General features: G+C 30.4%; 2 protein-coding genes across 2 annotated transcripts; both read right to left on the reverse strand.

Annotated features, from left to right (window-relative positions):
* Positions 1-528: 528 nt before the first annotated feature.
* Positions 529-3,161, reverse strand: LOC18021794 (myb-like protein X). The gene is made up of 2 exons (XM_006404681.2): positions 2,892-3,161; positions 529-2,662 (listed from the first exon to the last, which is right to left on the reverse strand). Exon 2 carries the CDS (start codon positions 2,635-2,637, stop codon positions 637-639), a length of 2,001 nt encoding a protein of 666 aa, XP_006404744.1. The 5' UTR covers positions 2,638-2,662; positions 2,892-3,161; the 3' UTR covers positions 529-636.
* Positions 3,162-7,275: 4,114 nt separating this feature from the next.
* LOC18021795 (homeobox-leucine zipper protein HAT9) lies at positions 7,276-8,638 on the reverse strand. Its single transcript, XM_006404682.2, has 3 exons — positions 8,137-8,638; positions 7,965-8,044; positions 7,276-7,859 (listed from the first exon to the last, which is right to left on the reverse strand). Exons 1-3 carry the CDS (start codon positions 8,548-8,550, stop codon positions 7,511-7,513), a joined length of 843 nt encoding a protein of 280 aa, XP_006404745.1. The 5' UTR covers positions 8,551-8,638; the 3' UTR covers positions 7,276-7,510.
* Between the last annotated feature and the right edge of the window lie 9,240 nt (positions 8,639-17,878).

Here is a 17,878-nt window from a genome sequence, read left to right on the forward strand (position 1 = left end):
CTCCAAGTCGACATTCGAACATTGTACCTATATGCCAAAAACGTGGTCTTAAGTCTTAACCACTACTCTGTTAAGGTCCCAATCAAAGCTTTTGAAAATAAGAACACAAGATCTTTTTTAATAGGTAGTTGAGACTACCTTTATTTTTGTTTTTTTTCATTGATTTATATAGAAGCAAGGTACAAGAAGCAAACAACAATCGGAATCAACGTGATTCCTATAATGCAGGGAAAATGGGGGAAAGTGGCGAACTTGGTTCCTCACGACAATGAGACCAGTTCTCATTATTTGCAGAAATTAAAATAAATGCATAAACATATATTTATCTTCTTGGGCTTACGTTCCCTTGAAGAGCATCATCTCCTTGCCAACTGTCGTAGGCCCATCATTTAGCCCACCAATACTTTGAGGCTCATCATACTCCTGAAGTTTCAAGGATTTGATTCTAAGACAAAACCGAGAAAGAAAAATAATTTGTGTTCGGTACAAAAAATAACTATGCTTTTGGGAATTACAGCCCATAGGATGTAAAAGAAAGATTACAACAAATTACATGACACAAAATTCAATTTTCGTAAACTCTCTACTAAAACAACATCAACGAGACAATTTGATCAACCAGAGGAGTTTTTTTTTTTACTCTGCTGAAACGCTCTCATTGTTTCCTCCATTACCAGAATCCGGCAAAGTTTCAAGATCAGTGCGAACATCTTTTACGTCTTGAGGAAGATTATTGTCCGAAGAAGATTCAGAATGCTCTTGATCGTTCTGAGTCACCTCTGTCTCACCATTCTTGCTGCTTTCCTCTTTCTCTGTCTCTGTTTGTGAAGTTTCTGAAGTATCCTCTGATTGCTTTTGTTCAATATCAGTAACGTCATTTTCTTTGGTAGATCCATTTGTGTCATCGTCAGTCTTCTTCTCGTTTTGTTCAACCTGTTCCTTCTTCTCACTTTCATTTCCCTGTGAATCGTTGGACGAAGACTCTTCTTTCTCCTTTGTCTCGGTTTCTTTGTCTCTACTTTCCTCTTGCGACGAAGACTCTTCTTTCTCCTTTGTCTCGGTTTCTTTGTGTTTACTTTCCTCCTGGGACAAAGACTCTTCTTTCTCCTTTGTCTCGGTTCCCTTGTCTTTAGTTTCCTCTTGCGATGAAGACTCTTCTTTCTCCTTTGTCTCGGTTTCTTTGTCTTTACTTTCCTCTTGGGACGAAGACTCTCCTTCTTTCTCAATTTTCTCGGTGTCTTTGTCTTCGTTCTTCTCTTGGGACGAAGACTCTTCTTCTTTCTCAAGTTTTTCTGTTTCCTTGACTTCCTTTTCCTCTTTGGACGAAGACTCTTCTTTCTCAATTTTCTCAGTTTCTTTCTCTTTTCTTTCCTCTTGGGAAGAAGATTCTTCTTTATCCTTTGTCTCAGTTTCTTTCTCTTTATTTTCCTCTTGGGAAGAAGATTCTTCTTTATCCTTTGTCTCAGTTTCTTTCTCTTTATTTTCCTCTTGGGAAGAAGACTCTTCTTTCTCCTTTTCCTCAGATTCTTTGTCTTTAGTTTCCTCTTGAGAAGAAGACTCTTCTTTCTCCTTTTCCTCAGATTCTTTGTCTTTACTTTCCTCTTGTGACGAAGCCTCTTCTTTCTCAACTTTCTCGGTTCCTTTGTCTTCGCTTTTCTCTTGCGAAGAAGACTCTTCTTTCTCCTCTATGCTATCTGTCTTTTGACTAGACTCTGACTCATCCTTCCCAGTAGTCTCTGTTGCATTAGATGATGACTTGTTCGATTCAGGCAAGTCACCATTAGAATCATTAAACCCCTCCTTCTCCACCATCTCATTCTTCTCCATAGATTCACCCTCAGATTTTATTTCACTCGATGAATCAGAACCAGAGTTCTCGTCACTGCTGCTTTCCCCATTATCAGTCGTGTTCGTCGACAAAACACTCTTGATAACAGAATCTCCCTCTTCGGTCTCATGGACTACCTCACTAGAAGCATCATCTCCTTTGTAATTGTTCTCTCTTGCTTCTTCACTACTATTCGTCTTCTCCTCTGTACCACTCTTCTCTTTACTCTCCTCGCTCTCTTCGCTACTGCCATTTTCTTTCTTCTCTTCAACCTCTCTCTCTTCCACCACACTCTTCTCTTTACTCTCCTCGTTCTCCTCTGCAACGCCATTGTCTTTCTTCTCCTCAACCTCACTCTCACTCTCTTCCGTGCTACCTCCATCTTCTTTCTTCTCTTCAACCTCGCTCTCTTCCGTACTACCACCATCGTCTTTCTTCTCCTCAATGTTTGGATCTTCGTTTTCCTTCTCCTTGTTCTCTTCACCTCCCTCTAGAATCTCATCATTCCTTGTCTCATTCTCCTGATCAACCTTATCAATAACAGGATCAAAACTCTCCACATTCCTCTTTCCTTCATCCTCAGCTTCTTCTTCCTCCAAGCGTGGATTAATATCTTTCCTCCCGAGTCTCATCACTTTCTCTCCAACAATCTTTTTTGCAGATTCCTCAAACTGAGATTTCTTCTCATGAGAATGCTTCACTTGATAAAGCAACCATATCCCAACACCAAGTAACAGAGTCAATTGTATACAATGCTTCACCTTGAAGCCTTTTGATCTCTGTCCTCTTCGAGGTGAAGATTTAAACATCTTTCACTCTAAATCAAACCAAACCCTATTCCACAAAAAAATCAACAAAACCCAAATCTCAGATCTCCACAAAGTTTCATCCTTTCAACAAGATACAATAGATTCCTATAAATTCAAACCAAAACTCGATCTCGATTCGGATCTAAGTAAATGCTTAATGATTGGAGCAAATCTAAGAAATGACCCGAATTGAATCAATACCGTTATACTAAATATATGAAACAAATCTATATTATTAAAAAGGGAAACTTTACCAGGAAAGGCAGATCAAGAGAGAAGCTTTGAATGTGAATTTTCTTTTTCTCCGGGAATAAACAGAAAGATGAACAATTTTTGAAAACAAAGAAAGGTTTTTGATTTCTGGGATCTGGAGAGAAAGAGAGAGTAGTGTCCCTGTTAGATTGCCACTAAAATCGTGCGTCCCTTCAATTTGCAGAGAAGGAAAAAATATATATTTTTGTATATTTATTAGAGCGAAAATCTGGCAGCTTCACACTTGAAAAAGTAGGAGGCCATGTGAATCTGACTCGACGCCGTCGTTTTTGCTGCTTCTTTAATAGACACCGACAATTTCTAACGACGTCGTATCTTGTCTGAGGCTGAGATTGTGGGCCCATAAACAGAATTAAGTTGATTATGGGCTTACGTAATCTGTTTGAGCTTGTTGGCCCATTGGGTCTTAAATAAATGAACCGTGAGTCACACAGCTTAGATAAAGACCAAACGGGTTCATTTTTATTAATATAACCTAAATTGTAATTGTATCAACGGTTCATTATTTGAGAGAGAAAATTTATCATCAGTCTAATTTTATCATAACAAATTTAGAAAACTTTAAATAATTTTGCGGTATAATTTCTCATGTCACACCAATAAAGTAAAATTTATTCGGAGATTGCTACAGTAGCTTAGAACATACCTAAATAGCCACCCCAATTAAAGATTTTTTCAATGATAGAATTCAATTATAAAAAATAATGAGTCGAAATCATATTCGGTCATTCCAATTATATTTCCTAAAAAAATCCGGAAAATAGACAATTTAATTTAAATTATGCTCCCATGCTTGCAGCTTGTAAACCAGAGTCACCAATGACTCACCTATATAAACGATTCATTCAAATTTTTAAATAAAAGCTAAAGTGTATTTATTGTAAGTATATATATTGGTCAGATTGCACGTATAAAGCAGGTGACATGAATTGATATTAAATTCCATGTGTTTTCAATATAATACACGACTAATACAAGTTGCTAACATATATAAAAGATGTTTGTTAGGCATGCCGTGGTCTTATACCCAAATCTGAGCTTGGTGAATAAAAAATGATTAAAATATAAGTAGTATTTTGTTGATGAAAAAGTTTAAAACAAGAAGTCGACAAACCGACAATTTAACCAGCAAATGACACATGTCTTATGCTGTTCTTAATTAGCTAATTACGTGCGTGCACACGTAAACGAAACTATCAATCATTAACAAGGACCCCCGCAAATAATTTAAATAAATGCAATCCTAAGGACCTAATCATAATACTTAGGTCCATAAATCGGATATTCGAATGGATGATGGACTATCACCCACACTCGATCCTAATGTTTTAGGTTCTTGAATTAAGGTATATGTAAAGATGAATTCCATATAACCTTATTAGACCCAAGTGAATTTCATAACTAGAAATCGAAAGAAAATATCAAAGCAAATTTTGAAAAGGAAAAAGAAACAAAGAACATGAAAAATAGAATATATATATATAAAAAAAACTATAATAGCAAATCATATGATTTAACCTAATCACACGCTTCTAAACTCGGAGTGAAGCTTCCGCGCGTGCCTCATAATCTGACAACAAATCGAGCCATTATGGAGAATTGATATCATTGACTAAACTCCCCAATGATGTATTGCTCATGAGAAGCAATGATAAGGACGAGGTGTTGTTTCCAAATGATTAGAACATGTTTGGAAGCAGGTATTTCATCTAGTCTTGGACATGCAAAAGATTATCATTTCTTGCGATGTGCTCGATGTTTCGAATCGATAATTGCTACATTAATTTCCAAAATTCTCTTTATACTAATTAAGTTAGTTATTCTTTTTTTATAAATCTTGAATCATTCTTAAATTTGGTTTTTCAATTTTTATAAACATCTGACGAGCTGTGTAATTCGACCATTTCTCATACTAAACTGAGGATGATGGAATGCTCAATACTTTGATCAGTCACTTGACTGAAAGTCTGAAACACTACACCAAAATTCTCACACTTATACACCATTATGTTTGTTGGGATCTAACTCACTTGAATAGTTGAATTACCCTATTGTTTCCAATGTTTTCATTATATAGATATATACGTAAGGAACTGTATTAATTTTTTGAGTTTTAAAGAAACATAAGTAATCGTTGAATAAATTAAACCTTAACCACTATTTGTGAATTGTGAGACTGATTAATACTCACGAGAGATATACTTCACTGGAAATTGGTTAAAAAAATTTCGACAAATTTTTATGGTATTTTTAATTTTTTATTTATTTAATTGTCTGTCAGAAATTTCTAAAAAACTACAAAGATGTTTATTTTGTATTATTATCTACTATTTTTTTTTTTAAAAAATAATAGTTATTAAAAAAATTCTTTGAAATTTTCCCCAGTTTTTTCTTAAAATATATATGTGAGGATTGGGATCGAGTAACATGATTCCGCATATAGATATCTCATTATCAAGCGCTAGGACCGACTATAGAGTTTCATGTGAGATTGAAAGATTCATCAATAAATCATGTATATAATAAATATGAGTACTATTTGAAAAGGTTATAATTCAATATCTTCATAAAATGGTACGTGAGAAAATTTCGAAGAGAAAATCACGTGAAGCATGCCCCACCTTACCCCCATTAAGATAGAGCAGCATCTCACGACTTCACGGTACTTCCCTTCCAAATTCAATGCTCGTTTTTCCATTTGCTTTCTTCTTAACTTTTTTTTTAATGAAAAGAAATTGTTATATTTGTATATCATGGTTATTTTTAAATGATTACAAAAATATGACTTCTTGGCAAAAGTTTTTTTTGTAAATCATTAATTCTTTTGTCACTAGCTTTTTGTTGTCTACTTCTCACGCATCATGTGTGACACATGCACACTTCAAAATTTGAACTGAAGTTATAATACGGATAGAAAGAGAGTACAAAATTGAAAATTACAAATCATTTGATTATATAATCATTGATACTTTGTTACTAGCTTTCTCTCCAACATGATGATGTTGTTTTATCAGCATCACGCATTTCGTTTGCTATAATACTTGGCTAACTGTAAGATGAGGTTTCTAAACAAATTTTGTTTTCTCGCATATATATATATATATTCAGAAACAACTTAGCCAACGCATAAAATCTAAGAATCATTACAAGTTTTTCTGTTTATATTTTTAAGGATTTTTTATATATCTTTGTCGACGGAAAGTTAACATCAATGACTACAATATTGCTCATATTATTTCTATTATGGGAACTTTGTTAGAAAGGCTTTAACAAAAAAAAAAAAACTTTTATAGAAAGGTATTGAGTACCCGCAATAAAAGAATTAGAAATTTGTAGTATATTATTCATTTATTCTTATTGTTTGTGTAATTCATGTATTCACATTTTAAATATTTTATTAATTGTACAATTAATTTAAAATGTTGCATCAATACACGTGAGCTAACCTCCGATCCCCACACCCTTTATCGCTCTAGCTTGAAACCCTTCACACCCATCAAATGATTTCCTTGTTTATTGAATATTTCTCTTTGGATAATCCATAAATCAAATATTTTTCGAGTAAAGAATCACATCAATTAATGCATTTTAATCTGATTCCACAACTCAGTTTTGGATTTTGCTCAAAAGGGAAAAGTTTGGGCCTACTGAAATTATATACCCTTTTCAAAGTTGTGGATTTCCCATCAGTTTAGTATTTATATACAACTTTTATTGATAGGTGGGAAAAAGATAATTTCCATCAATTTTCCATTCCATTTTTGGATTCAAGAGTTGAAAAACAAGCCAAGTTGATATCAATGCCTTGTTTAGATGAATGATGAATGGACCCTTCGCTAATTTGTAAGATTTGTTTTGTTGTGATGGAGTCTAAGCAGATAGTTTCACATGATCTAATATGTGATTTTTTCTTATTGTAGAAATAATCCAATGAAGATTGTACAGACTTGAACGGTCATACAATATAATAGGAAAGATCGAAAGAAAATTGTGTACTAGTTGTTTAATGTGATGTAAAATACGACCTACCATTAGATAGATGTCGTAATTTCGTGTATAAAGTCTTAAGTTTGATTTAAAATCTGATATATATGTTATAGATTCCTTTAAAAAATAATTTGTGGTCAATATATATATAAAATTCTAATTCATAGAAGAAAGTAATTTTTGGGTGGTTATTTTTATGAAAACAAAATCTCATGTATATGTATACTTTGTTTCAAAAATATGATTACTTTACTAGTAACTCTGTTTTATAATGCTTTATTGTTTCAGACTTTCCAATCTTTGTAATTATATTTTCTTTTGTTAATTAATCAGTTTTACATTTTAAGGAGAGAAAAAGGTGAGAACATAAGATGGATTAATTTAGAGTGAATACTATTACCTTTTTTCTACAAATAAAATAATAATTACAAACTATTCTTTTTCCCAAACCAACAATCCCACTGAAAAACAAAGTGGGAATTGTAGAAGAGACAATCTATACCCATCTTACCCTTTCTAACATATTTCTTGTGTTCTTCGTACTAAATAAAATGCCATCAAAAAAAAAAATAAAATAAAATATATTAAAAAAAAAAAAACTGAATACTACTATTCAACAAGCTGCAGAGGGATTGGTAAAAGAGTTGAAGAAGTGAGGCTTTGAGGAGACGGAGAAAGCTCCCTTAGCCGTACTTCCATCGACGACCACCGTGGTGGCCACGCTGCCTCCGCCTCCGGCACCTCCTCCTCCGTTACCGCCGCCGCTGCTGCCGCCGATTCTTTCACATGAAGGACACATCGTGAGAGTCGATGCAGGCATGTGCATGTAAAAGGGATGATGAGACAATTTTAGGGTTTTGAGCTCTTGAATCTCTTTCTGAAGTCTTATGTTCTCATCTGTTAATGTTTCACAACATTTCTTCAAAAACTCGCAATCTACTTCTGTTTGCTTCAGCTTTGTCCTGTTCAAATTTCATTAAATAAAGAAAAGTATTCAATAAAAAGGAAATAATATTCCCAAGATTTTCTTGGAAACTAATAGAATAAAATCCCTTAGTAAAAATTACCTGGCTCTTCTATTTTGAAACCATACTTCAACTTGTCTAGGCCTAAGATTCAGCTGTCTAGCCAGAACTTGTTTTTGCTTCTGTAAATGAAAACAAAAATGAATCCGATTAGATAATGATTATCAAGAGTGATAAGTAATCTATTAAAAGGATAAGGATTAATGATAATTACGGGATTAAGGGTGCTATGGTGCTTGAAGCTTTCCTCAAGAAGAGCAGATTGCTCTTTGGTAAGCCTAAGTTTTTTTCTAGCACTAACACCTTCTTCATCTTCATGATAATCACTTATAACTCTCTCCGTCGTCTCCTCCTCCTCCGGTGACTCTTCGCCGCCGTCTCTTTCTCTTTTCACCACTCTTCCGGTTGAGAAAGAAGAGACTCCGCTGTGAGATGACGTCTGACGGCAGAGCTGGTCAGCTCCGGCGACCACCGTCACTGAGGGATCGCCAGAGAGGCTTAGAGTCAACGACGGCTCGAGCTTGAAACCGGAGGATGATCTTTTGATGGCATTATTGTAATTATTAGGAGTTGGTGAGAGACCTAATCCAAGAACGAGACCTGTGTTGCATGAATCATCGAAACCCATCTCAGTAAAAGTGATTAACAGATCTTGAGGATTTTTCTAGTTTATCGATCTTTGATTTTTCGAGAGGTGAGACTTGAGGAGAAATTATTTTTTGGTGAAGTTAAGAAGATAATGGGAGGAGATGAAGCCAAGAGGCTTCTTAAGAAGGAGAAGAGAAGTATTTTTTATTTTTTATTATTATTTTTAGAATTTTGATGGGTGGGTTGATGGCTAATAATTATTAATCAAAAGGAATGATGTAGTTATTGTAGTTTTTGGAGAAAAAAAATATGTATTTATTTTAGTTTATTTATGAAAGGAGTGAACTTTATTTCTTGGTAATCCATTTTTTTATCTGAAAAGAATATTGTGGGAAATTATGATGGCACAATTCTCTCTCCGTTTATTTTTCTCACTTGCAAAGGTTGACCAAATGAGCATCCCACTTGGCACTTGCTACTATTCTTCCCACTCAGAGAAAAGTTCCCGAAAAGTTAAATGATTTTATATTTGGTAGAGTTATATATAAAATATTGTAGTTTTTATTTTGTGCGATTATATGAATATAAATAAATATAATATTATAGCTAACTAAAGCTTTTATTCATTATTTCTCTCGTATCACTAGCTCAGTGCCTCAGTCGGCATACTCTTCTCAATTTTATCATGAAGCGTTGTTCTAGACAACAAAAACAAAATTCCACCTATCATTACATGTCTTTTTTTTTTTTAACGTTGCTTCAAAATTTCCAGTTTGACTTTATATGATTTTCTTTTTCTATAAAATCCCATCAAACTAGTTTAAAGATACACAATGATAAAGCCATAAATTTTTTTCATTGGAGACAAATGAGGATATGTATGATTTTATGAATGGAGATATTAATATTAGGTTTTCATAAGTTATAACAATTTTTAAAAATTCATTGGAAATGAATGACCCCAACTTAATAAAATAAAAACTCTATAAATTAATAATATTGGAACTTTGATATTTTATTAATTTGTAGAATTATTAATTTATAATTTTTTTTTAAAAAAAAATATCTTTTATTTTTTATTAATTTTAAAAGAGATTTTTTTTATATAAATTATAGACTTTAAAACATTCTTTCTAAAATTAAAGATGAGATCAAAAAGTTTTTCATTTAAAATAATAAAAAAATTTACAAAATTCATATTTTAATAAAGTATCTTACTTATATGTTTATATTAGATTTTATTTATTATAATTATTAATTTATGATATTAAGGAGACCATATATTTACATAGGAATTTTGTTAAAATTATTATTTTATTATCTTATTGAATTGTGTCATAATTTGATACCAGCTCAATTCGAAACCATAAAAAATTATTAATTTATTAATTTATCGAATATTAATTTATAGAGTTTTTACTGTATACATGCCTCCGCAACTGACAACATAACATTTTTTGCTATATTTAATTACTTCTTTGACATCATATTTAATTATTTTTATGAAAAAACTGATTTTTTTTTTCTTTCAATTTTTTTATTTTTTACACATACATATTTCTTTTGTTATGTAACAATTCTAATCTCCTCCAAAGATGAGTTGATCTTTTCAAATATTTTAGTTCTCTAGTGTATGGTATATATTTTTTGATCCCCAAAATTATAACAGAATTCTCCGAGTTTTTTCAAGAAGAATTCAGAATTTTAAAAATGTAAAATAAATGTCATGGGAAACACCTATTAATGTATAGAAGAATATATAACTATTAATAGTAATTAGAAAGTGATTTAGAGGTACCTTTAAATAACGGACCACAAGTCAGTTTACCTACCAATCTTCAGCCTCTCTTTTTCTTATCACACAAACACATTGGCCCTTGATGTTCATTTCATTTATTTAATTAGAATATTATATAATTTAATTATTTTCTGATTTTATACATATGGATAGGGATCCCCCACCATCTTGTTTAGGTTTGGTTCTCTTGATCTCATTCACCAATTAATTTAGTACTTTTTTGAAAGAGTTAGGCATATAATTTATTTCCAAAAATATTTGAACTAGGTCATTTATCCCATACTAATTATTCAGTGGATCTTTAGTCTCAAACAAAATTTGAAAATTTTCAAAGTATTTCTCAATATTAATATTTCATATCACACACGATCTTCATAATAAAAGTAATAAAAATCGATGTAACAATTGTATCTTAAAACTAATGGAAATTATAGAATTTTGAGATAAAAACATGTATGGAATAAAAAAATATATTATAACTTGAGTAAAAAACCTCCTTAATTGGGGTAAAATAGATCAATCTGAAAGTAAATTTCTGAGTCTTACAACCTAATTACAAAAATTCTAATGAATTTAAAATACTTATTACATCACAAATTCAGATAGCTGAAGCTAAAAATGGCTAGCACATGTTCATCATAATCAAAATTTCTTTGGTCCGGTACTCAATTCCATTAAGTGGCTCAATATTATCCGAATTCAAATTTGACGTTTTTAATGCTTAAAAGATTTTCGACTAACCCCCGTTCATATTTTAGGTTTGGGATCAAAATATATCATATAATTTTGTGCCAATATTACTAATATGTTATATAATTTTTTCCTAAATAAACGATACTTGATTAAACCGTTCAAACCCGACTTTCTACAATATATGGTCCATATAGATGTCAAAGAAATGTGTATTCACCTTTAAAATCACTTTTCGTTTGGTTACCTGACGTAACATTAGAAGAAAAAAGAACATAAAAGTGGCTAGAAAGCTAGAAAGAATGATGTGTTGAAATATGATTCGTCAACGATAAAAAAAAATATATTTGTAGTGATTGACGAAGAAAGTTGATGTGTAACCTTTCATTGGGTTTGGTCTCAGCTTTGTTATTTGTTTTGGCACTTCCCAATAATGCCTTTGTCGGCTAGACTCGTCCAACCAAAGTTAGGTTATCCATCCTATACACAATATCATTATTGTACTCCCTATTCTTCTATCTAAAAATCTTATCACCTTTTGTATTGTTTCTTTAAACTATTTACTTAATTAAATTATATCTTTCCCCCTAATCCTGATAGTAGCCCATACACGAGGATTTATGGTTACGACTATAAGAAAAGATACACTTTATTGTATATCCTAATCTTCGGTTTGAAGATATATGAGTTCTGGTCTACAATCTTCTAGCCACTGAAATAAAAAATGTGATCAAGGTCTTCATTATTATTATACAAAAAAACTGGCATTTTAAACAGATTTTTGAACCGAAATTTAAACTATATATTTTTGAAGGAAAGCATAAATTGTTTTGTTAAGAAATTAGGTAAGCATGCTCTCTTAACAATATATCATTGTAGTACGACATCTGACTTCTTCTAGGTCGAAAAATTATTCATATGCTAGAATGATATATGGATAAACGTTTATGGATATTTTCAAAATGAATTGATAAGAAGTAAAAAGAACTGATTTTAACTAGAAATTTTTTAAAAATGTAGTATTCTGGAATTGATAAGATGTCTGTAAAAACATTTAACGTTACTTTTCTCATTTAGTTTTGTCAAATGTATTTTGTCCATCAAATATCAATTAGTATAATACTATAATTGTATTTGATAGTATGTAGCTATTCATAAAATATATATATATATATATATATATCATTAAAAAATAGTTTATACAATACTTATTTTATTCAGGAGTTTTCGCCAATAATCAAACTAATTTTTAAAACATATGTAACCGTTTTACGAATTTTGAAGTTAGAATTTGTTTCCAAAACTAGCATTTATTTGTATCTTATATGGCATTGTATGTTGAGAGCTTTTAAAATTGAACTGCCTACTTTTAATATAAACTGTATTAACTTTTGTATTTCATGATAAAAATTTTATGGGTAAAACATATTCTATTTACAACAAAACAATGTTCGTTTATAAGAAAAATAATTTTGGTATTTGATATAAAAGTCAATTTTGGTAAGTGTTTGCCGTTGCACCAAAAGAATTTTGAGAATTTATATAAACTATATGGATGATAGGAATTATTCCGGTAAAGAATAACTTCAATCATTTATGTGCGAATTGCAGGCATAAAATTTGACGGATCAAAAATGATTTGAAGTGCTTGTATGATTGCATAGAAATATTAAATAATTAACTTATATAGTACTAATATATGCTATTGTAGTACGTACATATTAAATTTGGTTTCTCATTAAGAAGAGTTGGTCCCTGACCGCCAGACCAGTCTCTTCAGCAGAAGGTATGGCAGACTCGTTTCCACGACATATACATCATTAAATATTTAAATTATATTTATTATATATTTTAGCTAATTAATTAAAACCCTATAGTTGAACCATGTGTGGAGTTTTGAAAAAGAAAAAACTAATAGGAGTTTTAAAACCCTATAGTTGAACCATATTTTAGCTAATTCATCTAATATTTTTAAATCAAGAGTAAGATGACCGAAATAGTAATTGGCTGAATCGAAATTTTAATGTAATGATTTAGGCAATCTTCCAAATAACCAAACGCCATCTTTTGTTCTTTTTTGTTTGTATTTTCAAGTTTATAGTAATATATCTTAACAATTATAATCTGATGAATAAATTATTTTGTATATTTTAGGAGACATACTAGATATTTGTCTTTTGATCATCTATATCCAGCAGGAGATTATATGGCTCTCGACGAATTAAGTTAGTTATATCTATTAATAGACAAATTAAATAGAAGTACGGAAATCAAAATCTTAAAAAGTATATGATGCTTCTTCAAAAACTCAGATTCACAATCTGAAAATAGATTAAAGTCAGAAATCTTAAACTCTTTTACGTATAATTCTTAATTGTAAAATCTAACCAACATGATATATTCCACTAAGTATAAAATATCTAACCTATTATGTAATATATGTTATTCAAAACTTCCATAACTACCTTTTTTTTACATTAAACTTCCCTAATTATTCTGAGACAAGAAATTTAAATTAATTTTAGGTTAAAAAGTTATTTTTACTGAATTTTAATAGCAAGTAATTAAATTAAAAAAATCGTTCTCATCCCACAATATTTATTAAGAGTTGATTACATTTTAAATCCCATTTTGAGATTTTTTTATTATCTACTACCTTTTGACCGGTTCGGTCGAATATCCAACACAACATTTTTAGTCGGCATGAAAACATGAACAATACTGTAAGAATAATAGCAAAACATTGACTTTGGAGAAAAGGTAGGAAGAAACAATAAATAAATAAATAAAAAATTTAAAAGTACGTGAGGAAGAAGGTGGAATTAAAAAAGAAAGAAAATAGTAATAAGGATGCCATGTCTTTTAAATAAAATAATGGAATAAGTTATAAGACCCACAAGTCCCATTACCTTTTTAGAGAGTTCAGATGATTGGTAAAATTAACTTAATTATCTTTAGATAACCTCATCCACAACAATAACAGAGAATAATATAATAATCCATTAATTATAAAAGAAAAAAAAAATTGAAAGTGGTGGTTCACATGTCATCAACAATAAGCACCATTCATCGGAATCATGGCATCCCTCACAAACATCTTATCCACACGACACGAGAAGCAAAGCAGTTCCAAAACAGTATCTTTGTCAGTTAGGTTCAACACGTGTCAAATCAAGACAGCTTCAAACATTTGGGTCCTACCAATGATTTGCTATGATGGAGTCTCTGATTCTGATTCTCCCATATATATGTTGTAAATCTTGATAATGACGACTTTGATGACAATAAATCCACTCATTATTTTCAGGCTTTAATATTTTTTAAAGTTAGTTTTTTTTTTTGAGAAAGGATATTTTTAATGTTAGTTAAGTTATATGTACTGTATTCTTTTGGTTTAAAAAATATAACAGTATCTAAAATATGTATTATTTTGAAAGTTATTTATATATTGCAGTAAAAAATGATTTCTATAATGGTTTGGGAAAAATAAAAATATATTTTACTGCAGAAAAAGGTTGTATAGATATAAAAAAAAAGACAGAATTAAATATATATAATATATCAGTTTTATTTAAATTTTGAATATAAATATAATTGTATAATTAAGGACAGACTGAGTTGGAAGAATGATGGATTGCCTGATCTTTTTTTTTGTATGTCTTTCCGGCTTTGCGGCCAGCCAGACATATTGCCTTTCTTGTCTGCATTTTGTTCTAATTTTTAATATTTTCGTCATATTTTCTTACGCATGCATAAAAAACACACACACACGAGTGGATTCCAGTAATGTATTATATAATTTCTGATAGCAAAATTTGTTATTTTTTTAAATAGCCATTCGTAGAAAATTTACATATCAAGTATTTTGTTTTTTAAGACACAAGGTGGTGTACTACTTTTTCCGAGAGAATTATTTAGAATAGATAACATAAATAACTTTTTTGAAATAATAATCTGTGTTTTCTTTACCTGTCTTAGTTTCTGTAAAATATATGGTATGTATTTATGATAAAAGAAACTTAAATGGTTATTTCTGAAATATTTATAAATCTAAAGTTACATGCTTACATTGTGATTATAGATGAATAACCTGTTGAATAATCTGCTGACACATATTTTTTAGTTAACGTGCAATCGAAGATAAAACATATGGAATTCTTTGTTTTTTTCTTAATTAAAAGCTCATGGTTCTAATTGGTAACAGTTTTTTAAAATGCCTAAAATGCAGAATAGCAAAAATAATCTTGCTGAATGAAACAATTTATTTAAACTTACTTTTCTATTGAATAGTTTTTTTTTATATTTTTGTTAAGTAAGAACATAGATTATATTTTTGTACTTTATTTTTTATTTCGTAAACTTTTGTTGTTTGGAAAAATATTTACATAATTATGTTTAAAAACACAATTATGCAATTATCTAGATTACTAATCAGAATCCATGGACTTCTAGTGATATATCAGGTGTGTTGATAACTTTTATGGAGTTTTGAGAATATATCGATAGTTGAATATAACTGAATCACTGCAAAGAAAATATTATTACGTGAATAAATGGATCATATATTCTTTCCAAATTATATGTTTTTCGAATTAATTCTATGAACATCAAAACTAAACCGTCTAATATTTTCCAATAAAATATTCAATTGAATTAGATGCGGGATATTGTGATTTCGTGAATATGTATAAAGTATGAGTGCAAAATAAATTTTCCAATATTTCTAACTGTATTTCATGTCTTAAGCGTGTGCGTAATTAAAGGTATCATATTCATATTATATTCGTGATATATTCCATATAGTTTCCACGCATAATCATCTCTTTAAATAATAATTCTGTTTTTTAATATCAGTTCATGATTTAAAATTCTGCCCTTTAATACAAATAATTGGAGTATCTAGATGAGGGCATTTAGACTTTTTGTTCGAGAGCTATTCCCCGATTCCAATATTTTATTTTATTTTATTTTAAAGAGGAAGGAATATTACCTTGAAATGTAAAAAGGGTGCAAATAATTGAATCAAATTGGGGTAGAAAGAATAAATAATGATAATGTTTTTAAAAAGAATAAATAAATTAAACAATTTGTCTCAGAAGAATGAAATAATTATAATAATAATACATAGGATAAAAAAGGACACGATGAGGTCGATATTTTGACTTTGTAAAAGACGAATCATCAGGCCTTTGACAACCAAAGTCTGGTCAGAGAGTAGATATCATAATAAATCGCATTATGCTTATCTATATAAGAAAATAAAAAGCTCTAGAGCATTTAAATATTCTTGGTGATATGAAATTCTTTTAAATAGTATATACAACAAATTAAATAAATTTTATCTTATGAAAACATTTTAGCTGCCGTTACAGTCCATACTTTTATTTATATTTGTTCTCTTGCTAGTTAAATTCAAACTTTGATATGACCCTGGTTTCCATGATCATATCAAACTTCCAACAAAAAATCTGAACTCTATTATTGTTGTTGTTGTTAACATAGAAAAACTATTTATTTATATTGCGTATTTTTATTAATTATAAAGGCTACCTAATTATATGGTTTTTCTAATTCTAAATGCTACCTAATTAGTAATTAGACGTTAATAATATAACATATGAGGTCGACAATTGGCTATATATTAGGATGCCAAAATAAAGGTCATAGTTTATTTCCCTTTATTTTACCCCACTTGAACTTTCATTTCACAACTCTCTAATTATAACTACTATACAGATGCTTTCATTTCACCAAAAAAAAGATTGTATGATGTTTCCATTTTTTTTTCTTTTTGAATCTGTCACAAGACATACATACGTATATAAATATTTGTTGTATGTATATCTAGGCAGACAAAGATTTTATCATTTATTATTAACCGATAAAGATTGCATCATTGCTTGCGTTATGAAAGGTCGTTCGAAACACGTACTTACGTACGTGTGAGAGTCCATAGTCACTAATCCACTATGGTGACTCACTCCTTGCTTTGAACATATAATCCCAACAATTTGGTACCACTTTCGTCTCACAGTATCTTACCACATAATGATTCCATTAGTTGTATTATTTTGTATACGTTCTTTGATTTAATTTTATTTATTTCGGTATATTACTATTGCAAATACATTCGTATTTTATTCATTTCGTCGTTGATTTTTTTTTTTTCTGATCTGAATGGAAAATATATAATTAAGTTTTGACCAAAAAAAGAGATATAATTAAGTAATCTACAAAACAAAGATATAACTAAGTATATATCTGTAATCAATTTGTGTGTGTTATGTATTCTTATATTTTGCATTGAATATCGATTATCTCAGAAAACATGAAATTGTTATTTTATTAATCATATCAATAATATATCATTAAAATATCGTTTCAAATTTTATGTTGATTTGTAATGTCAAGAAAACTTAGAAGTTGTAAATAAATTTTATGTTGAATGCCAATATAAGTGTGTTAGTATTACAATTTATGTTTCTATCGATGTGGGATAATACATTTGAAGGCTTTATATATCGGCCCAATACCTCCTCTCAAGATGGCATATGGAGGTTACGAACACCCAGCTTGTTAAGAAACGCCTCAAACTCTTTACGTCCCAAAGCTTTAGTTATGATATCGGCAAGCTGAAAAGTAGTGAAGACATGTTTCGTGGATATCGTACCTCGAAGAATCTCGTCACGGATAGTCCAATTCAACATGCTTAGTTCGTGCATGATAAACAGGATTATTTGCTAGATTAATAGCAGACAAACTATCAAAATGGATGACAGTCGGTTCGGAGCAGGTAATACCCAACGCCGGCAACAATTCCCGAAGCCAAAGAACCTCGCAAACAGTATCAGTCATGGCGCGATACTCTACTTATGTCGAA

This window comes from Eutrema salsugineum, unplaced genomic scaffold, assembly GCF_000478725.1.
Source record: "Eutrema salsugineum unplaced genomic scaffold, Eutsalg1_0 scaffold_15, whole genome shotgun sequence".
NCBI classification, from domain to species: domain Eukaryota; kingdom Viridiplantae; phylum Streptophyta; class Magnoliopsida; order Brassicales; family Brassicaceae; genus Eutrema; species Eutrema salsugineum.

Excerpts from the sequence above, each read along its gene's own strand:
- LOC18021795 (XM_006404682.2), bottom strand. The coding sequence starts at position 8,550 with ATGGGTTTCGATGATTCATGCAACACAGGTCTCGTTCTTGGATTAGGT. Across the intron at positions 8,045-8,136 it reads ACCATAGCACCCTTAATCCC|AAGCAAAAACAAGTTCTGGC; the intron begins GTAATTATCATT and ends TTTCATTTACAG. Across the intron at positions 7,860-7,964 it reads TTTCAAAATAGAAGAGCCAG|GACAAAGCTGAAGCAAACAG; the intron begins GTAATTTTTACT and ends AAATTTGAACAG.
- LOC18021794 (XM_006404681.2), bottom strand. The coding sequence starts at position 2,637 with ATGTTTAAATCTTCACCTCGAAGAGGACAGAGATCAAAAGGCTTCAAG.